At 42.0% G+C, this 25,899-nt stretch overlaps 1 protein-coding gene across 1 annotated transcript in view; it reads left to right on the forward strand.

Moving 5' to 3' along the window:
- PDE10A (phosphodiesterase 10A) overlaps positions 1–25,899 on the forward strand; it is a 253,134-nt gene that overhangs the window by 187,155 nt on the left and 40,080 nt on the right. Inside the window, exons 15-20 of the mRNA XM_088472542.1 lie at positions 4,117–4,200; positions 4,520–4,670; positions 10,646–10,801; positions 18,726–18,898; positions 19,706–19,817; positions 20,064–20,144. Coding sequence (XP_088328668.1) covers positions 4,117–4,200; positions 4,520–4,670; positions 10,646–10,801; positions 18,726–18,898; positions 19,706–19,817; positions 20,064–20,144 — 757 coding nt within the window. The remainder of the gene's footprint in view (positions 1–4,116; positions 4,201–4,519; positions 4,671–10,645; positions 10,802–18,725; positions 18,899–19,705; positions 19,818–20,063; positions 20,145–25,899) is intronic.

The raw sequence follows: 25,899 nt of genomic DNA on the forward strand, positions 1-25,899 counted from the left end.
CTTCACAGTGCAGATGGACAATGACCCGAAGCATACTGCAAAAGCAACCAAAGTTTTTTTTAAGGCTAAAAAGTGGAATGTTATGCAATGGCCAAGTCAATCCCCTGACCTGAATCCGATTGAACATGCATTTCACTTGATGAAGACAAAACTGAAGGAAAAATGCCCCAAGAACAAGCAGTAAATGAAGACATTTGCAGAAGAGGCCTGGCAGAGCATCACCAGGGATGAAACCCAGCGTCTGGGGATGTCTATGCATTCCAGACTTCAGGCTGTAATTGCCTGCAAAGGATTTGCAACAAAGTATTAAAAAGTGAAAGTTAGATTTAGGATTGTTTAGTTTGTCCCATTACTTTTGGCCCCTTAAAAAGTGGGAGGCACATATAGAAACCGTTGTAATTCCTACACCGTTCACCTGATTTGGATGTAATTACCCTCAAATTAAATCTGAAAGTCTGCAGTTAAACAGCGCCACAGTACACCAGTCTTTATCACACAATTTAGCAGAACTCGTATTTGACATCCCAATGGATATACTGGGCGTCAGCTCAACCCTAAGTAAATTAGGCAATGGTAAGCGGCCTATATAGACGAATTGTAAGACAAAAAATAGGGTGACTGTGACCTCTGGTGTCCCAAGCCCGTAAAATTATGACTGAGTAGTGTGTTAAAAATGTAACATCAGTTTTATTTAGTAAAAACACATCAGGCAAAAAATACATTCCATAAAATATCACTGTAAACGTAGGCTAGAAATACGTAGAATAATAAAACAGCATATATATATATATATATATATATATATATATATCGTCCATAGAAAATCGCACACCTCATGTTATATAATGGGTGCAAGGTAATTAATCATTCAAATATAATGCTTAAACTGTATCCAAGGAAACAGGCAGCACCAACCAGCTTTGTAGCAAAAAAGACAACATTTATTTCAATGCAAAAAAAGGCATATAGCTGCATTCCATCCATGTAGATGACATAATGATACTTATCATATTGTAGTTGTTATAGGCATATTGATAGCTCCCAGCCCGACAGCTGTTTCGGTGTTGCCACCTTCCTCAAGGGTCAGCTATGCCAACTCTAGCAACGAATGCCCTTAAATACCTAACACCCCCATAATGAGTACTCTCACCTGTGCACGCACCTGGCATGCATCACCTACAAAGCTACTAGCGTCTCATCACCATAGCAACCGGAGGCACTCAATTCTGCGTTTGATTAGCAGCGCTGGAGGACTTTTGTCAGAATTGAGTGCCTCCGGTTGCTATGGTGATGAGACGCTAGTGGCTCTGTATTGGGTTGTATTGTTAGAGATCTGGCAGCCGCTTCCTGTCAGACGGAACTCTGTGGCTGATAGTAGTTGGTGGGGAAGCCACAGTAGTTCCATTGTGTCCGGCGCGTCACTTCCGGTTTGACGGAGGACGGCGTCCCGCCATGTGGATCATGGTGTGGATGCGGAGAGTCCGTCTTCCGGGATGTGATGGGCATTCGGATGGGAGGTGATGCATGCCAGGTGCGTGCACAGGTGAGAGTACTCATTATGGGGGTGTTAGGTATTTAAGGGCATTTGTTGCTAGAGTTGGCATAGCTGACCCTTGAGGAAGGTGGTAACACCAAAACAGCTGTCGGGCTGGGAGCTATCAATATGCCTATAACAACTACAATATGATAAGTATCATTATGTCATCTACATGGATGAAATGCAGCTATGTGCCTTTTTTTGCATTGAAATAAATGTTGTCTTTTTTGCTACAAAGCTGGTGTGCTGGTTGGTGCTGCCTGTTTCCTTTGATACAGTTTAAGCATTATATATATATATATATATATATATATATCAGACACTTTTGCACTGGTAGTCAAATAAAAACAGCACTTTTGAAAAAAAAATAAAATTTTTTACAAAAGGATATAAGTAACAGATGCTAGGATGCTTAGCTTTCAGGAGAGGTGCAGTCTGGGAAGACCCAACGCGTTTCGTCAAATAGACTTTGTCAAGATTTACCCAAATCAATTTGTTAGGTAATTGTGACATCACTTCCTGTTTGGTAAACATGTGAGATGGATTCTGCATAAAAACAGTGGTAAGATACAAGCAAAGTTTGGAATACATAAATAAAGTGCTGATGAATTAAAGAAGTGTTTTTAAACACTGTTAAAGCACGGGAAAATACATCTTCCTAATAATTGTGATGAGACCATCCTCCACTTGTGGACCCATCACAGGCCTATAGAAGTGGTGAGATCTGCCCTATTTTTATTTACAGTGCACTGTATATGACATGCCAATCCTACATCAACTGTGCAATTGAGTAACCTTTTCCATATCTCGGTTACTACATGCAGGCCCACTGAGAGCCGCGGCGTGCCCTGGTAAAGAGGGCGTGGCATAATTGCAGGAGGCGTGTCCACACCCCCTTCGAGAGAGAGAAATAAAACAACTATTTTTGTAGTGCGCTGGCGAAGGGGGTGCTCAGAGCCCCCCCAGCCTGGCGTATATAACCAGTGGTGGACGCGATCAGCTTGATCGCTCCCCCCACAGGCATAGGAGACTGCTGTGGCTGCTTCATAGCAGCCGCGAGCAGTCTCCCAGTGCAGCCCAGCACACAGCAGCGTGTGCTTGGCTGCTGTGATAAGAGGGGGGGGGGAGCGGTACCGGACCCGGGCCCCCGCCGGGCCTCTTCAGCAAGCCCGGGTAATTTGTACCCGCTCCCCCCTCTCGGCGCCCCTGACTACATGAACTGGCATATGCATTTTTTTACACTGACTGAGTAGCAACTTAGTTGCTTTTTTTACAAGAAGTTATCAATCTGCATTACATATTTGAGAAACCGGTTTCCACCCTGTCGTGTAACGAGGGAATAATATAACAACAAGGATACTATTTGAAACATATGTGTCCCGTCTATTATGAGAGAGAGCTTGCAGATTACAGTTCATACTTTCATTGTCTATATTCTATTGTGGTGTTTGTTAGGAAATACTCAAATCTGTGAAATATGCATCACTTTTGATGCCGATATTTTATATTTATTTTTATATTTTGTCTTTAGAATGTATGTTTTAACTATTGTGTATTAAACTGTAGAAAAATATCTTTAAACCATTGTCTCAACACAATTATACAAAACCTTGAGCGCTTCCTTTTAACCCCCAATACCAAGAGGATGGCATGTCCTGCTTGAGAGCGCTTACAGACTAGGGGGTCTATGTACTAAGCCTTGTGGAGAGAGAAAGTGGACGGAAATAAAGTACCAACCAATCAGCTTTTGTTACTTTTATAGGCTGTGTTTGAAATATGACAGTTAGGAGCTAATTGGTTGGTACTTTATCTCCATCCACTTTATCTCTCTCCAAGGCTTAGTACATCTACACTTAAGGGAGGGAGGAAAGGGTGGTTGGTCAGAATTTTTAAATGCTAATGCTCTCAGGTCCTGATTCAGAGATGGACACAAATGCCATCGCAGCTGCGATCTCTCACGGATCGCAATTGCAGAAATATGCTAATGATTCACAAACGCTGACTACCTGTCACTCACTTTGCGAGTGAATCCTCTGAGCGTATTCACAATTCAATAACTGCACATGCGTAGTGTGGCTTACACGCATGCGCAATGGCAAACAATGGCTCAATCTGCATAAATATCAGCATTGTGCCCATCTATGAATCAGGCCCTCAGTCATCAGGCTTATTAATGTTTTTATTTATAAAGCTATGATTTCTTTATATCGTTCTGTAATGTGAAATATAATTGCATTATGTATTAGAACCGTGTGTCATTTCTTTCGTATGTTATGTTCCTCAGTATGTTTTTCTTTACTAAAGGTCGATGTTCCTTTTGCAATTTGCATAAAGCAGTGGGAACTGTGGCACCTGCAGATTTTGAAATTTAAGCAAAAGTTTTACAAACAGCACATGGTTCTTTAATGTGAAAGTGAAACATATACTATCCAGTCTATTGTGATTTATTATTGGCTAAATATTAGGCAGAAATACATAATTATTCAGCAGTTGGATGTTATGTATAAAGATTATTTTGGAATGATTTATAAAGCAAAGGTTACTGGTTTGTGCGTAACATTTTCTACTGTGTCTTTCAGATACCACTTTGACATTCAACCCTTTGAGGACCTATGGCCAGCCATTTATGTGTATATGATACATCAGTCTTGTGGTAAAAACTGGTACGAATCTTAGGTTTTTTATATAACTTTTTTGGAAAGATGTTGGCAATAGACAAGGAATTTATTAACCAACTGTTAACCATATAGTTAAGGGTATATGGCCGTGATCTGTACATAAATGTAAATGTTCTACTTGGAATACATAATTTTAGCAGATGGCTACTTTGACCACAATAGAATTACCTTCTGATGTGTATAATTTATGAATTATTACTAATGTTTTAGTCTATATCAACAAACATTTCAATTATCTCATTGTTAGAATATTTGGTATAGACTTAGATATATTACTTCAAATGTTTGATTTCCTTTTTTCTAGCTTTGAACTTGAAAAGTTGTGTCGTTTCACTATGTCGGTGAAAAAGAACTATCGTCGTGTACCTTATCATAATTGGAAACATGCCGTAACCGTGTCACATTGCATGTATGTTATATTGCAACATAACCAAGAATTGTTTACAGACTTGGAGGTAGGATATCATTTTTTTTAATTGATCAAGTATATTTTGCATTCTATATATAACCTTATATACAGTATGTAAAGGCAACTAAGTTATTGGCAGTCAATAAAAACCCTTTGAAGCATTTGCTAATTTCCTAGAATGTGTACCTAATTAGTGAATACAGATCATTGATCTAGTATATTGTGTGTTCTGTTTTTTTAAAAGAGAAAACCAATACACTATGGGCCTGATTCACTACGGAACGCAACAGCGAATGCAATAGCAATTACGCACGCAGTTCAACTGCAATAGTATGCTAATACAATGCAATCGCAATGCCACCGCTGCACTACATATGGACGCCCACTTTACCTTTCACACATCTGTAATATTTATCAACACTGAGAAACCATCGGTACAATCAAGTACCATCGCAGCCTCACGCACACTTGCACATGCCCTGACCTTACTCAGAAATTGCTAACTTCCACGCACGCTATCAGGCTTCAGGCTGCATACGGCATTGCAGTGGATAATTTCTGCATGCCCCTGGAACAGCATTCAATCGCACTGGCATGCCTGCGTACAGCCTTTACCCCCGTTACCACCCACAAACGGCACTTCCTGTCAGTCACTCTGCGATGGGTCTGCGTAGCCGCTGTAATCGCAGTCCTGATCACAATGGCTAGTTTGCACTGAGTTGCATGCGCATGTGTATTAGCAACTGCATTCTTTGCTGAATCAGGCCCTATATACAAAACATATTTGTTTTCCTTTGGGTGCCAAATACGGTAATACTCCATTAATCTGTAGTCATTGCGAGACTGAATTTGTAAGAATAAGTATACTGTTGTAAAGGCAGTTCAGTGACAGAGTTCTGCTGGAAGTGTACTGGGCCATCAGTGCTCGAGTATGAACTAGAAATACTTCCGTGTTCTCTGTAGTATCACGAAGGCAAGCAATGTATAGATGTCACTTCCTTAAAGACTGAAGAACCTTTAACAATTATTTATGCCTAAAAAAAAAACAGTACTGTGTTGTATTTCTCTTGAGAAATGAAACACCTTTTGGAATAAAAAAACATGTTGTTAAAGACATTGGGGCTAATGTAGATTTGTTCAGAAGCCCAACACAAAAGTTGGTAAAGTATCAGATATAGGGGCCTATTCATTAAACCTAAAAATTCTCTAGAGATAATTAGGTTTAGAACTCGCATGTAAAACCGCACTGCACTGCCTACAGATGCGTTAAGTTTGTGTACCCCCCCACCCCCCTCCGCTCACCTCCCCCCCCCCCCCCCCCGACTTACCTGTCCGCGCAGCAGCCTCCGGCTCCGTCCTGCTGGTCTGTCATGTGGTTTCCCAGCAGACCACATGACAGATTAGAAAAAAAAAAAAAACTTTTTCGGAATTTGATGAATACCACAATTTCCACGCAGGGAAATTAACGCAGGGGAACTTAGCAAGGAGATATCTGTGATATCTCCTGTGCTAAGTCTGTTCATGAATACCAAAATAACGTTATTTAAGGAAAATGTCCTTAAAAATGTTATTTTAGTGTTGATGAATAGGCCCCTGGGTCTTGCTCTAATAATAACCATATTAGTCAGCTTCAGTCCATTTATGCATCCAAAGGCTTGAAAAAAGTTACAAACAAGAACTTGCTCCTTACAGAGCCCTGACACCAGAGACTAACAAACGCTGTATAACTTCTACTGAATAAGATACTTGTGGCTCTTCATATTAGGAAAATTTAATTTTTTGCTGGTTTTTTTTTTTTTTTACGCAATGCAGAAATTGCATCCCACTCCAAATGAGCCCCGTGGTTGGTAGGAGTAGCTAAATGTTTTAATTTTGAACCCTCTAAATTAGCCTTGCACAACCTGCGGCCCAAGGTGTGCGGTCCTTGCCCTCATTATATGTGACCCTCTATTGTGAACCCCAGACAGAGCCGCCACCCTGGTGGTGATGGTTAATATCTTTCTTTACCATTTTTGTCTGAACCTGACAACTGGCAAAAGGGGTAAAAATGACTCATCAGGGTGGGACTCTGAGACTGTGACAGGCAGACTGCTGGCTGATCAAATTAGCTGCCATTCATCTGTCTTTGCAAAGGAGTGGCCTCTGAGCTCTCAGCAGCAATCTTGCTATACAATGATTACATTATTGAAGCTAAGGGGTATATTTACTAGAGTGCAGATTTTTAGAAGTGGAGATGTTGCCCATAGCGTCTAATCAGATTTTACTTAACATTTATCTACCACCTGCAAAATTCTCTAAAATGCAACAGAAACCAGGCATTTGTTGTTAGGAGGTAATTAACTCTTTACTTTTGCTTTCAATAAAAATCAATGCTGAATTCACTGTCTGAACATTTTGTCTTATTCCATAAAGCAATATATAATAACTAAAAATTATGTGTGGAGATCCATTAAAAAAAATACTTACCTGGGCTAAAAGTTGTAGCTCAGTCTATCAGAATAGATCTGGATCAGTAAGCAGGAAAGCACTTAGGGGTACATTACTAAATTGTGGGTTTTTAGAAGTAGAGATGTTCCTCATAGCAACCAATGAGATTCTAGCTATTATCTTCTGGAAGGTGCTAGTTAAATGTTAAGTAGAATCTGATTGGTTGCTATGGGCAAAATCTCCACTTCTAAAAACTCTCACTTTAGTAAATATACCCCTAGGTCTATATACAAAACATAGCAGAATGTCATTATCAGAATACAAAATATTATTATTATTATTATTATTATTATTATTATTATTATTATTATCTTTAGCAATTTAAGGCTTGGGTATCTATTATTGTTTAACAACTACAGTGTAGTGTCATTTAATTGTAACACAACCATTGCACACTATTTTTTTATTTTGATTTTTTTTTTTTTAATACAGCTCTTCCCTTTTTCAATTTCTTGTATCATAATAAATAATATGCCAAACATTTCCAGCACTGTACAATTGAGTATATTGCAAATTGTTATGGATATATAGATACTAATTTTCCATTTACAGTACAATCAAACGCCCTAAAATAAACAGTCACAAATGCACACTACATTAAACCTCCATCAGTCTTACAAATTGCTCCTTTTTATCTGTCTAATCTGTATTTCTACCCTGTGTTTCCTCCTTTCTTATCTGTCTCTGTGACCTGTGTTTCCTTCTCGTCTTCTCCCAACTCTGTTAAGCTTCCTCCTCTATCAAGCCTATCACATTTTCCCTGTATGCTTTTCTCTCTCCTGATTCTCATGTGCATATCTTTTCCCCAGCTTTCTTCTGCATATCCTCTACGTCCATGTGGCTTCCTCTCCTGCCTCTCCCTCTTATTTTCATTCTCCTAACTTTTTCCTGCTTCGTCCTGTGTCCCAGCACATTCTACCCTACACACATGGACACCTTCACAGACCATGTTTATCCAGAAATGCTTTGGCTTTCATCTGCTTGCATATTGTATCTGAAGCAACTGACATCTTCTATTTTTTTGTGGAGTGCTAATTCCATTAAACTGCTGCATCAGTTACAAAACCAAACCAAAAAAAGTATGAATATGAAACTATGATAACCTGGGCAGATGTAGGATTATTACAGGGGGGTTCTGAATGCTTGATTAGGAACAGTAAATAAAACTGCACCAATAAGGCAGTTTTTGTTTAAAATTTATTACAAGTCCATTTCAGCTCTTAAGTGTTGCGTATTCACATAGTATTATCTAGTGATGCATTTTACACATTCTAAAATAATATTTTACCTGCAGTGTAGGTGTCAGGCATGTATAGCAATGCAGCAAGGTATATTACCATAGAGATGGGAGTTCTTGCTGCGTCCACCATGTGCTCGATACCACTAACTGCAATTAAAATACTATTGGTTCACCCCCTCTCCCCATTATAATTTTTTTATGTCTTCATGGTTACCTAGGGTGTTTGATTCTTTAGAACTAATATTGTAAACGTACAATTTACAATCACAGTCGATCTTTACACATACCTATCATTGGTGCATCTATAATGGGTGCAAGGTGTGCGGTGCACATGGGCCCCTGGCGTGGCAGATGGCAATCACCAGAAAATGACGTGGTGGCCATTTTCCTGGAGATTTGTGCATGGGCAGTAGAGAAGTCTCCGTGCACAGTAGACTCTAGCTACTGTCTACTACTGCGCTGCCTGAGAGAAAGGGGACTGCACGGAGGTGGCCCTCTCTTCTCTTAAACTTCCCCTGATACTCATGCTTTGTTGCCTACCTCTCTACTGACAAAAGCTTCAGGCGAGTCATCATACACCTAGCATCAATACGCCATGTGGTGCATGACTCCTGACGCAAGTGAGCTGCGCTGAGTGGTGTAGGATCTATTTTGTGTCTTTTTTGCTGTAATGTGTGTCTAGGTTGCAACATGATGCAACTAAACTGCTTCACCAGACTGCACAGATTAGTTTGATATGTGACCCACAAGGGCATATCTATAATGGGTGCATGGTGTGTGGGGAACACGGGCCCCTGGGTCCAGGGGGGCCCCGCACTGCACCGCACACCTTGCACCCATAATATTACTTACCTCTCCGAAGTCCCACGCCGGCGCGGGGGTCCGGCGCTGTAAAACGACTGGAAAATGGCCGCGGCGACCATTTTCCCGTCGTTTGCGCAGTACAGGGAAAATGACCGCCGCTGCCATTTTCCCTGTGACCTGTGCATACACTATAGACTTCGGCGTTGGCCGCGCACAGCTCAGTGGGCTGCCGGGTGTCAGGCGGAGAGGAGGGGGTCCGTGTTGGAGACTGCACACGGGCCCCCTCCTCTCTAGAAACGCCACTAGTGATGCAGCAAGGTATATTACCATAGAGATGTGAGTTCTTTGTGCGACCACCCACAGCTTTAGCGACCGACCAGGTTGATGGTCGCTATGGTCAAGACCATCGCGACCATCGGGGCTTGCGACGAGACCCTAAGGTTGGGTCTCGGCAACCGCAAGCCCCAGGATCTTCCTGCTCTGATCGAGCAGGAAGCTCTCCACTGACATCACTGCTGATGTTAGTGCGGCCGCCCACAAAACGGCAGGCGTTCCTTAAGGAACGCCTCCGTTTGTGAAACCACCCCCCCGCCACGCCTACAAAACGGGGCAAGCTGCTGATCAACATCGACAGCCGCCCCTTTTGTAGTGAGCTCCGGAGTGAGAGAATTTCTCTCGCCCCGGGGCTTGCGCACGCGCAGTGCGGCCGCTGCGCGTGCGCAGGGCCGAAACATCGACCTGCTTGCGAGCGCTCAGCGCTTGCGAGTGGGTCTGAATGAGGTCCTATGTGTGCAGTTGCACAGCCACCTTTCCTGCAATAAGTGATGTCCACTTTTTGGACCTTAGTGGCCCATTTATCATTGTATATTTGCCGCTTTAACCCTGTTTTCGGGGGTCAACTGCAAATATTACGATTCCCTCAGATGTATGAAGGAGGGACCGCAGCAGGTATCTGAGTTACTGTACCTGCTACGATTCCTCCAACCCTGCAGGCAGCTGCATCCCCCATAGGTTTCTATGGGGAATGCAATGTTTACAAATTTTACCAATTTCCGGAATGCATTCTGGAGATTGGGCACCGCAGCTAATGCCATCTGAAGATGGCGTTAGCCATTGTAGCCTATGGGCTACAAATCGCATAATTAGCTGGCAGAGGGTTCCCCCAGGAACACTCCCATGCAATGATGACTGTGCATGCGCAGGACCGCGCACGTAGTCCCAACAGCAGTCCAGGGTACATCGCAGGGACGGGCTCCTGTGTGTGCCGGTTGATACATTCGGGCGTTAATATCATGCCCAGATCGCATTGAAAATGTGATTATTAATAAATGGGCCCCTTAGTGCTGTACAGGAGTAAAACTACAGTATATTTACATCATGTCATTTCTCAAAAGAGCTTTTCCCTAATAATAATTAATAATCACAATTGCCTCATAGATTTACCATAACAATTATGTTAAAGAAACAAAACATTTTGTGTCTTCTTTTAGAGACAAGGTCTGTTGATAGCATGCTTATGCCATGACCTGGATCACCGGGGATATAGTAACAGCTACTTACAAAAATTTGATCACCCCTTGGCAGCATTATATTCCACATCAACAATGGAACAACACCACTTCTCTCAGACTGTGTCTATCTTGCAGGTAAGAGCAGTAGACAGTGTGATTTTCTATGTGTGACTGTTGAGCAGTGGAGCAAACATGGACGTGGTGTGATGACAGTAGCAGGATTATTGTGATGGAATCATAGCGGTTGTCACTGACAGCTGTTTAAGTTGTGTACATACATGGCAGGGTCACACACATACATACAGGTTCACATATACATTCAAACATATACAGGAATGGTCACACATTCAGACATACATACATACACACAGACATACATACATATGCAGGCAGGGTCACACATTTATACATACATAGACACACACATACAGACAGGGTCACATACATACATACACATGCAGGCAGGGTCACATACTGTACATATATACATACATACACACACAATCGCAGGCAGGGGCACAGACATATATATACACACATACACACACACGCAGGCAGACATTCATACATGCATACATACACACACACACATACAGGCAGGAAGGGTCACACATACAGTACATACAGGCAGGGAGGGTGATAGACATAAGGTATAACCTCTCTTACCTTAATGTGGACCCTGCAGCTTCTTCCTCAATTTACTGCTGTAGCCCCGCTCCCTGCTGGGGTCAGATGAACATGTGCTGAGCTTGACCAATCAGGGCTCAGCACAAGCTCCTAGTGATGGGAAATGTAGTTCATTTTGGTGAACAGTTCATTATGATCTAGTTCACTGAAAAGAATAGTTCAAATGATCAGTTCATGTAGTTCATTTAGGTCATTACATCACTGGCTCTGATACACTGCTGAGAGAAGTGATTGGAAACCTAGAACTAGTCTATTACACAAACAGTAGGGGTTTCAACTACTAGCTCATTAGGTGAGTTATAGTCTTGTTCAAATGGTCAGCTATGTTTAATATGTCTGATCCTTTAATATTTTAAAAAAGCAATATATAACTAACTACAAGTGACATGTTTAGCTCTGCAATGTTAATTTTATTGTTATAATTTTTATTTCCATAATATACAAGTGAGAGAGACCCAGATTCAGAGTATTGTAAGGTGTCACTTTTTTTTCTTTTACAATACAGTAATTACAAGGAAAAAAACTTTACCTAATTTTTTAATTGCACCTATTAATGTCACTTAATGCACACCAGAGCTACTGTAGATTAACAATAGGGCGGGTGGGATTACAGCCTCCACATAAAAAATCGGGGGATGGTCTCAATATGGGCAAGTTCACTACTTGTCCTCTTTAGAATGTTTCACACCTATAACATTGAGATCAGTACAGTAAAGATAAGAGGACGATGTATGAAACCTTAGAGAGAGTGATAAAGTAAAGAAGTTATGCAAAGCATAGTCTATAAAATGACAGAAGCTGATAGGTTCTATTTTATCTCTCTTGAAGGTTTGATACATCTCCCCCTATGTCTTGTAGAGTAAAGAGAAGTACAGTATATACCATGCAGCACTCCACACTGTGACTTAAGCTGATTAGGAGTGTATCTTGTGAATTAATATACTAGGAGAATGAATCCTGACAATATACATCAGATCCATACAATGCATATGTCTATTCACAGCAGTGCCTCCGGTGGTCGTTTAGCAGTATTGACTCATAACTGTGAGAGCTAATGGGGAATGTATCATGTGACTTTTGAACTACTCAATGAGTTATCATGACAATCTATTTCAGTCAGCTCCACATGAGTCACTGACCTATTTGGACTAGTGAACTAGAATGCCTGAATATAGTTCAATGAGCTGCACAGTCACACACACAGTCTGAGCATAGCAGTGCCACCTGTGGTCATTTAGCAGTACTGACTCATGCCTAATGGAGCTGCTGTGCTCGCTCTGCCATTGTGTCTAACTCCTCCCACTTGTTTTAGCTCCTGATGAACTGATCTTTGCCAGAGCTGTGAACTGAGTGAACTAGTTCATTTTGAAGACCAGTTCATTTTGAACTGATCATTCGTGAACTACCCATCACTACTCCTCTAGTGACCAGGAGTTTCTCACTAGAGCAGGAAGGCAGGACAGGACGCTGCTGTTACTGCTACGGACTCTGCACAGGCTGTCAGCTACTTGACAGCTACTCTGAAGTACGACTTCAGGGCACCCTCTGGTAACTAAGGTGTCTGGAGCTCGCGCTCCAGTGGAACCGCCCTCCCTACGCCCCTGGTTGTATACACTATTTATTGATCCTAACATGCACATTTAAAGGTCTAGGTTTCTCCATCAACTCGCCAAATGTAATAGCCTGCAAACTTGAGAGTCTGTGGCTATTACATTATGTGAATCTGTGCGAGTATTTTCCTATGTAATTTCAGACATTTTAATGCAACTAGCATTAAAACGTCCAAGTTATACCTTGAGATCTGTGAAGGCTTCTGTGTGTAAAATAAAATTGTGACCGTAAAAATGATTAAAAAAAACTGATGTGCTTCCCCGTCTTCCCCAAGCATAACCAGCCCTGGGCTCTGTTGAACCTGTCCTGGTTCTTAAAGTACAGGGGGAAAAATGTGTAAGGTTCCCCTGTATTTTATGAACCAGCACAAGGCTCTGCTGAACCATTCCTTGAATTGGGAGGCCGACTTTCTCAGTCGGCAGGAGATAAATGCAGGAGAGTGGGCCCTACATCAACAGGTTTTTTGGAACCTTGTAGACAGGTGGGGTCTACCAGATATAGATCTTATGGCATCAAGAAGGATCAACAAGGTTCCCAGGTACAGATCCTGGACCAGAGATCCGAAAGCCAAGTTTGTAGACACACTGGCAGTAAAGTGGCGTTACAAGCTGGTATATCTGTTCCCACCATTTGCTCTTCTTCCCAGAATTGTCAGAAAGATCAAACAAGAGGGTAATACCGTGATATTAATAGCTCCGGCATGGCCGAGGCGTCACTGGTTCACAGATCTACAGTCTCTCTCCGTAGACAAGACATGGCCTCTGCCATTGAGACTGGATCTGTTGCTACAGGGTCCTTGCTGGTACCCAGATCTTCATCGGCTATCTTTGACGGCATGGCTCTTGAGGCCTCCGTCTTGAGAAAGAAAGGGTTTTCCGAGTCCGTTATACGGACGATGCTGAAGGCACGGAAACCATCCTCAGCTCGAATATACTATAGAATTTGGCATACTTTCTTTCAGTGGTGCGAACTGAAAAGATATGACCCAGAGAAATTTCTGATCTCCAGAGTGCTTGATTTTCTTCAAAGCGGTCTGGAAAAGGGACTCCGCCTGGCCTCTTTCGGTCTGGTTCCAACAAAAAATTGCCCTGAGACCAGATATAAGGGCCTTTTTTCAGGGGGTGTTGAGGATTCAGCCTCCCTTCATTCCCCCAGTTGTTCCGCGGGATTTGACTCTAGTTCTAGGAGTTTTACAGGCTCCTCCATTCGAGCCTTTAAATTCAATAGACATCAAGTGGCTGACAGCAAAGACAGTGTTTCTTCTTGCTATAGCATCTGCATGGAGAGTGTCGGATTTAGCTGCACTTTCTTTCCATGTGCCGTTCTTGGTGTTTCATCAAGATAGAGCAGTACTATGGACTAGGGAGGGCTACCTTCCGAAAGTAGTGTCTAGATTTCATATTAATGAAGAAATAGTAGTTCCAGCATTTCAGGGTACTAGTCTCTCGACAGGAGAGGCTTCCCTGGATGTGGTCCGTGCGTTGAGAATTTATGTGAAACGCACTAGCAAATGGAGGAAGTCTGATTCACTCTTTGTGCTTTATGGTTGTCATAAGCGTGGCTGGCCAGCCAATAAACAGACACTGGCCAGGTGGATTCGCATGGCAATTTCAATGGCTTATACACAGGCTGGCATATGGGTGCTGGATTCAGTAACGGCACATCCTACTAGGGCGATAGGTCCGTCATGGGCGGCCTGTCGGGGTGCTTCTGCTGAGCAATTATGCAGGGCAGCCACATGGTCTTCCATGCATACCTTTGTCAAATTTTATGCCTTTGACACCTTTGCCTCTCAGGATGCCTCCTTCGAGCGTAAGGTTCTCCTCTCTTCCGAGAGTCAGGAGCGTCCCCGCCCGTAGGGTTTGTGCTTTGGGATATCCCCAACATATTGGCTGTGGACCCCATGGACCCTGAAGAAGAAAATAAGAGAATAAGAGTTATGGTATGACATACCTTTGTTAACTCTTTTTCTTCAAGGTCCATGGGGTCCACGGGACACCCACACAGACGCACCTGTAGTTCCGGGGGGGGGGTTTCCGTAAAATGTATTTCTTGAGTATGGGTTTCTTCTTTCTTACCCTGTGTTTTGTCTTCGCCTGCTGGAGCTTGGTAACGAACTGGCTACCTGAGGCAGGGGGTGGGGTATATGAGGAGGGACCTGGTGCATCCTGGGAGCAGAGAGCTCGTTTGTATTAACTGTTTAGTGACCGGGATTCATACCCCAACGTATTGGCTGTGGACACCATGGACCTCGAAGAAAAAGAGTTAACAAAGGTATGTCATACCATAACTCTTATTTTTTACATACACTTTAACACAATCAACCCGGTACCAACTGGCCAGGGGTGCCGGGGATAGCCCCGGGCAATCAACCCAAGCCTTAGGTGCCCTGGAGTGGGTGACTTCCTTTATTTAGGGGTCCCCAGCTCCCCAGGGATCCCTGGCCTGGGCTGACTAGTGGTCAGGTGTAATGCTTTGGCCATGGGACCTGTTGAAAGGGTACCCCAGTTGTGGCATTACACCCCCACTAGAAAGAGTCCGGTGCTGGCTATGGAAAATACAGCGAACCCCTACTCATTTTGTGCCCTGTATTTCAACAACCAGGACCGGCTAAACTGAGCCCTGTGCTGGTCCATAAAATACAGGGGAACCTTGCACATTTTTCCCCTGCTTTTTAAGAACCAGGACAAGCCAGCAGAGCCCGATTCTGGTTATGCTTGTGGGAGGGGATGCACGTCATTTTATTTTTACTGTTTACTTTATTTTTTAACATACAGAAACATGCACGGATCTCACAGATCTGTGCATCTTTCTGTGTAACTTGGACCTGCTCAGACTAGACTCGCTAGCCTGAAGCTGGTCTGCTTTTTAGAGTTAACAGAAGTAATAGTGTGTGAGTTAAGCACTCGCACTCTATTACATTGCCCGATTTGTATGCTCACAATGGCAAAACATCTGGATGCGTGTTTTGCCATTGCAAGTTGCGGGGATATGAGAAACATGGGAGTTTGCATGTTGTCACACTCTGTTACATAGGGTATAGCTTTATACTCGCACTTTTTCAAAACTCGCACCCTATTACATCTCGCCCATGGTATTGTTTTGTCATTTCAGAACCCATCTTTCACTTAACTTGTAAAGATTTACACAGTATCTTATTGGTTACAGGCTTGCGCATATTAGTACAACTACAACAGATGTTTGTAGAGAATGCATCATCTGGTCCTGAAATACTAAACTAATTAGGACTAAAACTAAAATAAATTCTACTTTTATCTTCATTGCACATAATGGGATTGCTGGTACAATTATCCTATTTGTCACTTTCACAGCATAACTGACAGAATTGTCTGTGTTCAAATAATAGGTACTATAACTGGATTGTAGATCAAAACAGAAGAGTGACACTGGGCATAAATGGAGCAGATCAATCATTGGAAAATAAATAACTGGGCTAAGAGAAAATGCTGTTACCCAACAGTACATCCTGAGTAAAGAACTGCAGCAGAATTGACCCATACACCCCCACAGTACATCATTGTGTATACTGCAGTAATATTGGATATTTTAAAGTCCATTCTTTGTTTGAACCTTCCCCTTTTCCATCAAGTCCTGGAAGCTAATTAAATCTTCATCACACACTCCTCATAACTCGCCTAGATTACTGCAATCTAATCTTCTCTGGCCCTCCAAACGCCTGGCTCACCCCTCTTCAGCTTAACTATGATGCCGGGATCATTTTACTCTCTCTTCTTCCTAGCTATGCTGCTCCCATCTGCCAGTCACTGCACTGGCTTACTGTGCCTTTCAGAATCAAGGCCCTCATTCAGAGCCGGACGCTCTGAGCAGAGCGCTCGCTCTGAATGAGGGCCGTCCTCCATAAAAATGGAGCGTCCTCCTGGACGCTCGTATAGCTGTGGGTCACCACCCACAGCTCATACGAGCGTGCAAGATGATGGTCGCGATGGTCTTGACCATCGCGACCATCGCCAGTGCGACCAGAAGCCTGTGGTCGGGGTTTTCGACCACAAGCCCTGGAGTGATTTTGGCTCTATCAGAGCCAAAATCACTCCCACTGACATCACTAGTGATGTCAGTGGGGCCGGCTTCAGACGGTAGGCGTTACCTTGGGAACGCATGAGCACGACGGAGCTCCCTCCGTCGTGCGCATGCGCAGTGCACACCATCGACCCACTTGCGAGCGGACAGCCGCTTGCGAGTGGGTCTGAATGAGGCCCTAAATTCAAACCTCCCTCAGTCACTCCTCTCCTCCCTACATATCCGCCCCAATTTCTTCACACACTCCCTCCTGCCCTCTATTTGCTGTACAAGTGACTACAAGTTGTGTCATTGGCAGTGGGAGGCTGTGATGATGCAAATTGCATCAACATGCAGCAATTGTCACTCCACTCTAGAGTCACCAAAAAGTAGGAAAGTACAATCTTCAGTGGATAACTGCTGTAAACTTTTTCATTTGTAAATTGAATTCTTTAAAAATAAAAAGTTCTCCTACCTTGATTCTAGCAATGAGCAAGGTGTTTCTTGTAGTTAATTTATGTTTTTCTTATTCCTGTTACAAATAACTGGATAAACCTTTGTACAGTTGCAATTATATCATTTGTTGTGTGTATCTGCAGTCATGGATGTGTACGTTAAGTGCACGTGGCTTCAGTTCTGCTGATGATCTCCACAGGTTGGAAGGAATGTTTGTAGTGCACATCAACAGGTTTTTATTACTGTCACCTGCTACTTGTTGTCTGTCATTGGGCCTATTTGAGTGATCTTTGGTCTTACCTCCTGTATGTAAGCACGTGGTGATTGAAGGGGCAGTGATAAGTTAGGACTTTGGACCCTAATACTGAGTTTCCTAGTGTTTTCACTGTGAAGCAACCAAAACGCTTGCATTAGATTTGAGTTTTGTGACCTAAATATTCTGTCTTTGCGAGGATACTGCATATAATATACAGATGTGTCACCATTAAGTTATCCTTTCAGCCCAACTGTTGAACATAACTTTGGGTGGTGTTCAGTAAAAAATATCATGAGCTAATATTCTTTGTTGGTTATGCAATACAGATTTCAAACGGCAGTGTTTGCCTTATCAGACATTAGTTATTTTCTCTTTCTCTCGTCGCAGTCTCTTTCTTTCTTTTTTCGCTCTCTCACATATCTTATGTTGCCTTTACAAGAAGATTCTACAAAATTAATCTGCTAAGATCCAAAGCTTTTAAGTACCACCACCTGCCAGGCAACATCCAAATTAATCAATTAATGGCCAGGTTTTTGGGATGCATTGTCACATTAGAAAGAACTTTTTTGTTTTTCTGGCTCTGTTCAAGTTATCATTGTTCTGGGTCCCCACACATAGTGTAACAAAACTGAACTGCCACTGCCCAGTATTTCTGTTTGGTTTATTTTTACCTTTTGAATGATGAAACACAGTAATTTTTTTATTGTTTTGGTTATTATTTTATAAAGACTCCAGACAATCTGTTGCCACTGAGTGTCTACACAATGGGCTCAATAAATCTCATGCTGTGAATCACATTGTTAGCAGATAAGTTAGTGATAGTGATATTGTGCAGTCTGGAGTATGTGGGAATCTCTCTCTCTCTCTCTCTCTCTCTCTCTCTCTCTCTCTCTCTTTCTCTCTCTCTCTCTCTCTCAATAAATAAATATCTTATGTTGCCATTACTGGATAAATACTTGTCCAAAATATAGGACATTGTGCTTTTTATCAATGTCTTGTTGTTTCACATAGCTGGAAGGGCACAATATCTTTTCCAATTTGAGTTCCAATGAGTATGAGCAGGTGTTGGAGATCATCCGCAAAGCCATCATCGCCACAGACCTTGCACTGTACTTTGGAAACAGAAAACACTTGGAGGAACTTCACCAAACAGGAGCACTGAATTTTAATAACCAAGTGCACAGGTAAAATACCAATTTCAGAGAGATAATTGGACCTGACCTTACCTTTCATTATGAACTATGTATTTACTACAGGCACAGGAGCAATTAGCTGTTCCTGGTTCCTAACACTGCACCTCTTGTGATGATCGTATAGATTTCCTGCCTTTATACTTTCTCCATGAGGTCTGGGACTATGAAGATCTGGAAGTCAAGGCACAATCTCAGGGGCTTTTTGAAGCTTGACTCTACTTCAGTTAGTAGAGAGTGCCCCAAATGAAAGGCATTCTCCTGGGCTTAAACAGGTTCACAGGGACACCATTGTTTTTCACAATTTTAAATCCACAATTTCTAAATACACTAGATTTTAAACTAGGTCACAGGGGGTATATTTACTAAAGGTCAAATTGATTTCGATCTAAATCGATCAACATCGATGTTGTGTTTCTGGGGCTAAATAACACATTTACTAAGACAAATATTTTTTATTTGTTTTTTTAAATGGTAGTAGATGTGATTTAGCCCCAGAAACACAGCATCGATATTTATTTATATCTATTAAACTTGATTAAAAATCAATATTTGGTACATATACCCCCTAGTGTTTAATGGTGAGTCCATATAGATATAGCACACAATATTAAGTAAGCAATATATGGCCTATTCTGGGGACCAATATACAGAGATCATTCTAGAGACACACATATATATATATATATATATATATATATATACAATGCAAAGGGCATTCTTATAATGATAAAGACAGGGAACATACAAGTGAACAACTTACTGTTTGCCCACTTACTTACATAATTACTTTTTTTCCAGAGATCGCTTAATTGGTTTGATGATGACAGCATGTGATCTTTGCTCTGTGACAAAACACTGGCCAGTGACCAGAATGATTGCTGATGATATATATGCAGAATTCTGGGCAGAGGTATGCTTTGGACATTCATTTATATTTAGAAGAGCAATATTTATGCAACTATGGCAAGTTATAAATTATTTTTTTTTAGTTTTATTGAGATGGTTTCACAGGCACCCATGACTCTTATATGGCCTTGAAAACAGAAATTTATATAAAACATTTTTTAAGTGCAATAATCTATTGACCCATTGCTTATACTGAATGCTGTAATATTACACTGTTGGCAATACATTCATTTATCTTTATATTTTAAAGGGAGATGAAATGAAAAGGATTGGAATTTCACCAATACCGATGATGGATAGAGATAAAAAGGATGAAATTCCTCAGGGGCAAGTAAGTAACTGTACATTATTATAATGAGCAATGTATTGTCAACAATATTTAATTTCCATGATGCTCATATGTAAAAATAAGGGTTTATCATCTTCGCCGACAATTGATGTGGAGACTTCACCTTCTCCTTCAACACAATTACCTATATCTTTTACGCATCCTCCCAAATGGATCCACCATTTCAGGCTATTACTTACTCTGAGTGGGATGTGGGAGCCACATAACTGCTCAGACCTCAGTTGCATAGACTGCAGGTGTGTATACCAATGAGCACACAATTCTGTGAATTGGTAGCTCCACCATTTTGTGAGTGAATCTGCAGTTAACCACAGGGTGTGATGGCATACCATAATTGTACTGCACAAGGAACACGTCCATTAAGGCATCAGCCTTAATGAGCAGAATTTCATTGCTTTTTTAAGTTTGAGTGGCAGAAATTCAGTAGGCTTTGTGAAATTTCACATCATATCTAAGAAGCCTTAATGGGAAACCATAAGGTTTTTTGTCTGTGGAATATATATATATATATATATATATATATATATATGTATATGTATGTATATACTTTTTTTTTTTTCGATTAAAGACTAAAGATTTTTTTTTCAGACCATTATTATTTATTTATTAACATGTTTCTTATATAGCGCAGCATATTCCGTTGCGCTTTACAATTGGAAACATTAATAGAACAAAACTGGGTAATAGATATATAGGTAGGAAGGACCTGCTCGCAAGCTTTACAATCTATAGGGAAATAGGCATTGATGCACAAGGATAGGTGCTATACAGTCAGGTGCATAAATATTGGGACATTGACAGAATTTTCATATTTTGGCCTCTATTCACCACCACAATGGCTTTGAAATTAAACAAACAAGGTGTGCTTTAACTGCAGACTTTCAGATTTAATTTGAGGGTAATTACATCCAAATCAGGTGAACGGTGTAGGAATTACAACGGTTTCTATATGTGCCTCCCACTTTTTAAGGGGCCAAAATTAATGGGACTATCAACTCAAAAGCTATTTCATGGACAGGTGTGGGCTATTCCCTCATTATTTCATTATCAATTAAGCAGATAAAAGGTCTGGAGTTGATTCTAGGTGTGACATTTGCATTTGGAATCAGTTGCTGTTGACTCTCAATATGAGATCCAAAGAGCTGTCACTATCAGTGAAGCAAGCCATCATTAGGCAGAAAAATCAAAACAAGCCCATCAGAGAGATAGCAAAAACATTAGGTGTGGCCAAATCACAAATAATCAAAGAAAAAACGCACCGGAGAGCTCAGCAACACCAAAAGACCCGGAAGACCACGGAAAACAACTGTGGTGGATGACAGAAGAATTATTTCCCTGGTGAAGAAAAACCCCTTCACAACAGCTGGCCAAATCAAGAACACTCTCCAGGAGGTAGGTGTATATGTGTCAAAGTCAACAATCAAAAGAAGACTTCACAAGAGTGAGTAAAGAGAGTTCACCACAAGATGTAAACCATTGGTGAGCCTCAAAAACAGGAAGACCAGATTAGAGTTTGCCAAACAACATCTAAAAAAGCCATTACAGTTCTGGAACAACATCCTATGGACAGATGAGACAAAGATCAACTTGTACCAGAGTGATGGGAAGAGAAGAGTATGGAGAAGGAAAGGAACTGCTCACGATCCAAAACATACCACCCCATCAGTGAAGCATGGTGGTGGTAGTGTCATGGCGTGGGCATGTATGGCTGCCAATGGAACTGGTTCCCTTGTATTTATTGATGATGTGACTGCTGACAAAAGCAGCAGAATGAATTCTGAAGTGTTTCGGGCAATATTATATGCTCATATTCAGTCAAATGCTTCAGAACTCATTTGGACGGCGCTTCACAGTGCAGATGGACAATGACCCGAGGCATACTGCAAAAGCAACCAAAGAGTTTTTTAAGGCTAAAAAGTGGAATGTTATGCAATGGCCAAGTCAATCCCCTGACCTGAATCTGATTGAGCATGCATTTCACTTGATGAAGACAAAACTGAAGGGAAAATGCCCCAAGAACAAGCAGGAACTGAAGACATTTGCAGTAAAGTCCTGGCAGAGCATCACCAGGGATGAAACCCAGATGTCTATGTGTTCCAGACTTCAGGCTGTAATTGCCTGCAAAGGATTTGCAACAAAGTATTAAAAAGTGAAAGCTAGATTTAGGATTTTTTAGTTTGTCCCATTACTTTTGGCCCCTTAAAAAGTGGGAGGCACATATAGAAACTGTTGTAATTCCTACACCATTCACCTGATTTGGATGTAATTACCCTCAAATTAAATCTGAAAGTCTGCAGTTCAAACACATCTTGTTTGTTTCATTCAAAGCCATTGTGGTGGTGAATAGAGGCCAAAATATGAAAATTTTGTCAATGTCCCAATATTTATGCACCTGACTGTATATTGCAATTTGGTCCAACCAGATTGCAGAGTTTCTTGGTGGGCTGCATGATCCAGTCACACAGTAATGTCAACCAAATGTCAGGATGATGTGAAAAAAAGACAATGTGTGAGGTTATGTGTGGACTGTGACCCGTTTCTTTGTAATTAGACATGGAAGATATGAAGGTTATGTGGGCGGTTCTGGAATCTGATAAGTTTGCCTGAAGAGGTGAGTTTTCAGGGAATGCTTGAAGGATTGGAGACTAGATGTAACTCTTATTGTGCATGGTAAGGCATTCCATAGAGTGGGTGCTGCCCAAAGAAAGTCATGTAACCATGAATGGGAGCAAGTAATGCGTGGGGATGAGAGAGGCAGATCTTGTGCTAAGCAGAGAGGGCGGGTTGGGAGATATTTTGAGATGAGTGAAGAGATGTATGTTGGTGTGGTTTGGTTAATGGCCTTATGTGTAAGTAAAAGTATTTTGTATTGAATTCGGTAGAAAACTGACAACCAATGGAGGAACTGACAGAGCAGGGCAGCAGACTATGAACGTTTGGCAAGGAAGATAAGCCTTGCAGCTGCATTCATAATGGATTGTAATGGCAATGGCCTGTTTTTTGGGAAGACCAGTAAGGAGGCTATTGCAATAGTCAATGCGGGAAATAATGAGTGCATGGATTAGAGTTTTTGCAGTGTCTTGTGTGAGATATGGTCGAATTTTGGAACTGTTTTTAGATGTATGTAACATGATTTTGAGACAGATTGAGGGCCTCATTCAGATGCGGTCAGAGGATGCAAGCGGTCGCTCAGAAACTGGGCGGCCGCTTGCATCCTGACCGCCCGCCTCTGTTTCGGTCGTTAGGCTGTGGGTTAACACTCTAACGACCGCTAGGGTGATGGTCACGATGGTCAGAGACAATCGCGACCATCGGGGCTTATGACGAGACCCAGGGTAGGGTCTCACTTGTCGTAAGCCCCGGAGAGCTTCTGGCTCTGTCAGAGCCGGAAGCTCTCCACTGACATCACTAGTGATGTCAGTGGGGCCTCCCCCAAACGGTAGGCGTTCCCATGGGAACGCCGCCATTTGGGCTGCCACCCCCCCGGCCCGCCTTCCAAATGGGGCGAGCTGTCAATCAACATCAACAGCTCGCCCCCTTTGGAAAGAGACCCGCTACAACCGGCGCTGTCGGTCGTAGCGGGTCTCATGCATGTGCACGAAGGAGCCGGCTCCCTCGTGCGCATGCGCACTTGACAAACATCGAGGCGGCCATGCGGTCGTAGACCGTATTGCCGCCTCTGAATGAAGGCCTGAATGTGGGGAACAAAGGACAGTTCAGAGTCAAGGATGACACCAAGGCAGCGAGCTTGTGGAGCAGGGTGGATTGTCGAGTTATCAACCGTAATCGAGAGATCAGGTTGGTAACTGTTATTGGCCGGTGGAAATATAATTAATTCTGTTTTAGAAATATTAAGTTTCAGGTGGCGAGATGACAACCAAGATGAAATGGCAGAAAGACATTCAGTGACCCAGACCAATACAGATGGTGATAAATCTGAGGAGGATAGGTAGATTACATACAGATGGTACTGAAATCCAAATGAGCAGATTAGTTTGCCAAGAGAGGTGGTATAGTTCGAGAAAAGCAGAGGACCTAAGACAGAGCTTTGTGGTACTGATAGAAGTAGCGAAGAGGAGGCAGAGTCAGAATAACGAACAGTGAAAGAGTGATCAGATAGGTTGGAAGAGAACCAAGAAAGATCTGTGTCCTTAAGAACTAGGGATTGTAGTGTTTGTATGAGAAGAGAGTGGTCAACAGTGTCAAAAGCAGCAGAGAGATCTAGAAGAATTAGGAGTAAGTACTGGCCGTTAGCCTTGGCAGTGACCAGATCATTTACTACCTTAGTCAGTGCTGTCTCTATGGAGTGTTGGGAACGAAAGCCGGACTGAAGTGGTTCCAATAAGTTGTGTGAGTTTAGAAAGTGTGTGAGGCGGGTGTAGACAAGTCTCTCAAGTAGCTCGGAGGGGCATGGGAGCTGGGAGATAGGATGGTAATTTGAGAGAGTGTTTGGGTCAGAATATTGTTTTTTTCAGGATGGGAGTAATCTTTGCATGCTTGAACAGTGATGGAAAGATGCCAGTTCAGAGAAAGAGATTGCAGATTTTAGTTAGGGGTGGGATGAGCACAGGAGACAGAGCTTTACTGATTTGTGAGGGTATACGATCTAGAGGAGAGGTAATAGAGTAGGAGGATGAGAAGAATGTAGATACTTCATCTTCGTTTTTGAGGTCAAATGAAGAGAATGTGCCAGAGGGTTCAGACATAGATAAGTATGTTATTTATTGCCACCAATATTGATTGCCAAAATATGCAATGTGCCGATTCATGGTGAGCATGATATCTTAATGGAATATGAGTAATAATCTTTGTTTAATAACTTTAACTTTTACATTGTATCTGCATGCATAGGGTTCAATCATATTCTATGCATTGTAAGAAATAAGACAACACTTTTTATGTTTCAATGAACTTTATTAACTGGCACCTATCTCTGAAATCAGAGGTACATTTGAATAACTTTGATAAAGAACAAACTGAGAGAGAGTCCAGAAGACGTAACTTCTGGTGTTCTAGAATAAGAATTTGACACACGCTCCAGCCTTGACAAAAGTGCATTGGAGAGTCGAAACACATTGGGGTGAGTGGAGTGGGAGACGGCACCACCAGATCAAGATAGCAGGACAGCCAGTTAGACGGCATCTTGACCTGCCCCAGATTTTTTTATATGCACCTACCGTGATTCTCTTCTGCTATGTCTGGGGTGTCCTGTGATGTGAAAGATAATGTTCTGCTCCTCACTATGTGTCTGGCAAATTTGGAGCAGACAGCATAACCAATACTCTATCTTCCAATAATCCAGTCAGATGTAATCTGAAGAACTGCATTTATTATTCAATAGAGGAACTTGTGTGAATGTACACAGATATGTGCGTATGAACGAGTGTGAGCGGTAAAACTGTAAATATAAACAATAAAAGGCAATTACAATATGTACATGGAAATGCAAGGCAACCATATACATAACATGGAATATACAAACAGCATGAAATATACAGTATGCAAAGTATAGGCTGCAGTGTGACATAGTACAGCTAACATACATAACTGGCTAAGCAGATCTATGATGGCACAGTTGAAGCTTAGAAACTCACCATCGGATGCTATACCAGGTTGAGCATATGAAGTGCTGACTGTCTGGGGCCATGTGTGTGGAGGAAATGGCTGCTTACAGCTCCTTTAGCCCAGAATGCATTGCTAGACTGCTAAGGCATGTTAGGAGGGACAAAATAGAACA

The sequence above is a fragment of the Taudactylus pleione genome, unplaced genomic scaffold (assembly GCF_031769625.1).
Source record: "Taudactylus pleione unplaced genomic scaffold, aTauple2 ptg000125l, whole genome shotgun sequence".
NCBI lineage: Eukaryota > Metazoa > Chordata > Amphibia > Anura > Myobatrachidae > Taudactylus > Taudactylus pleione.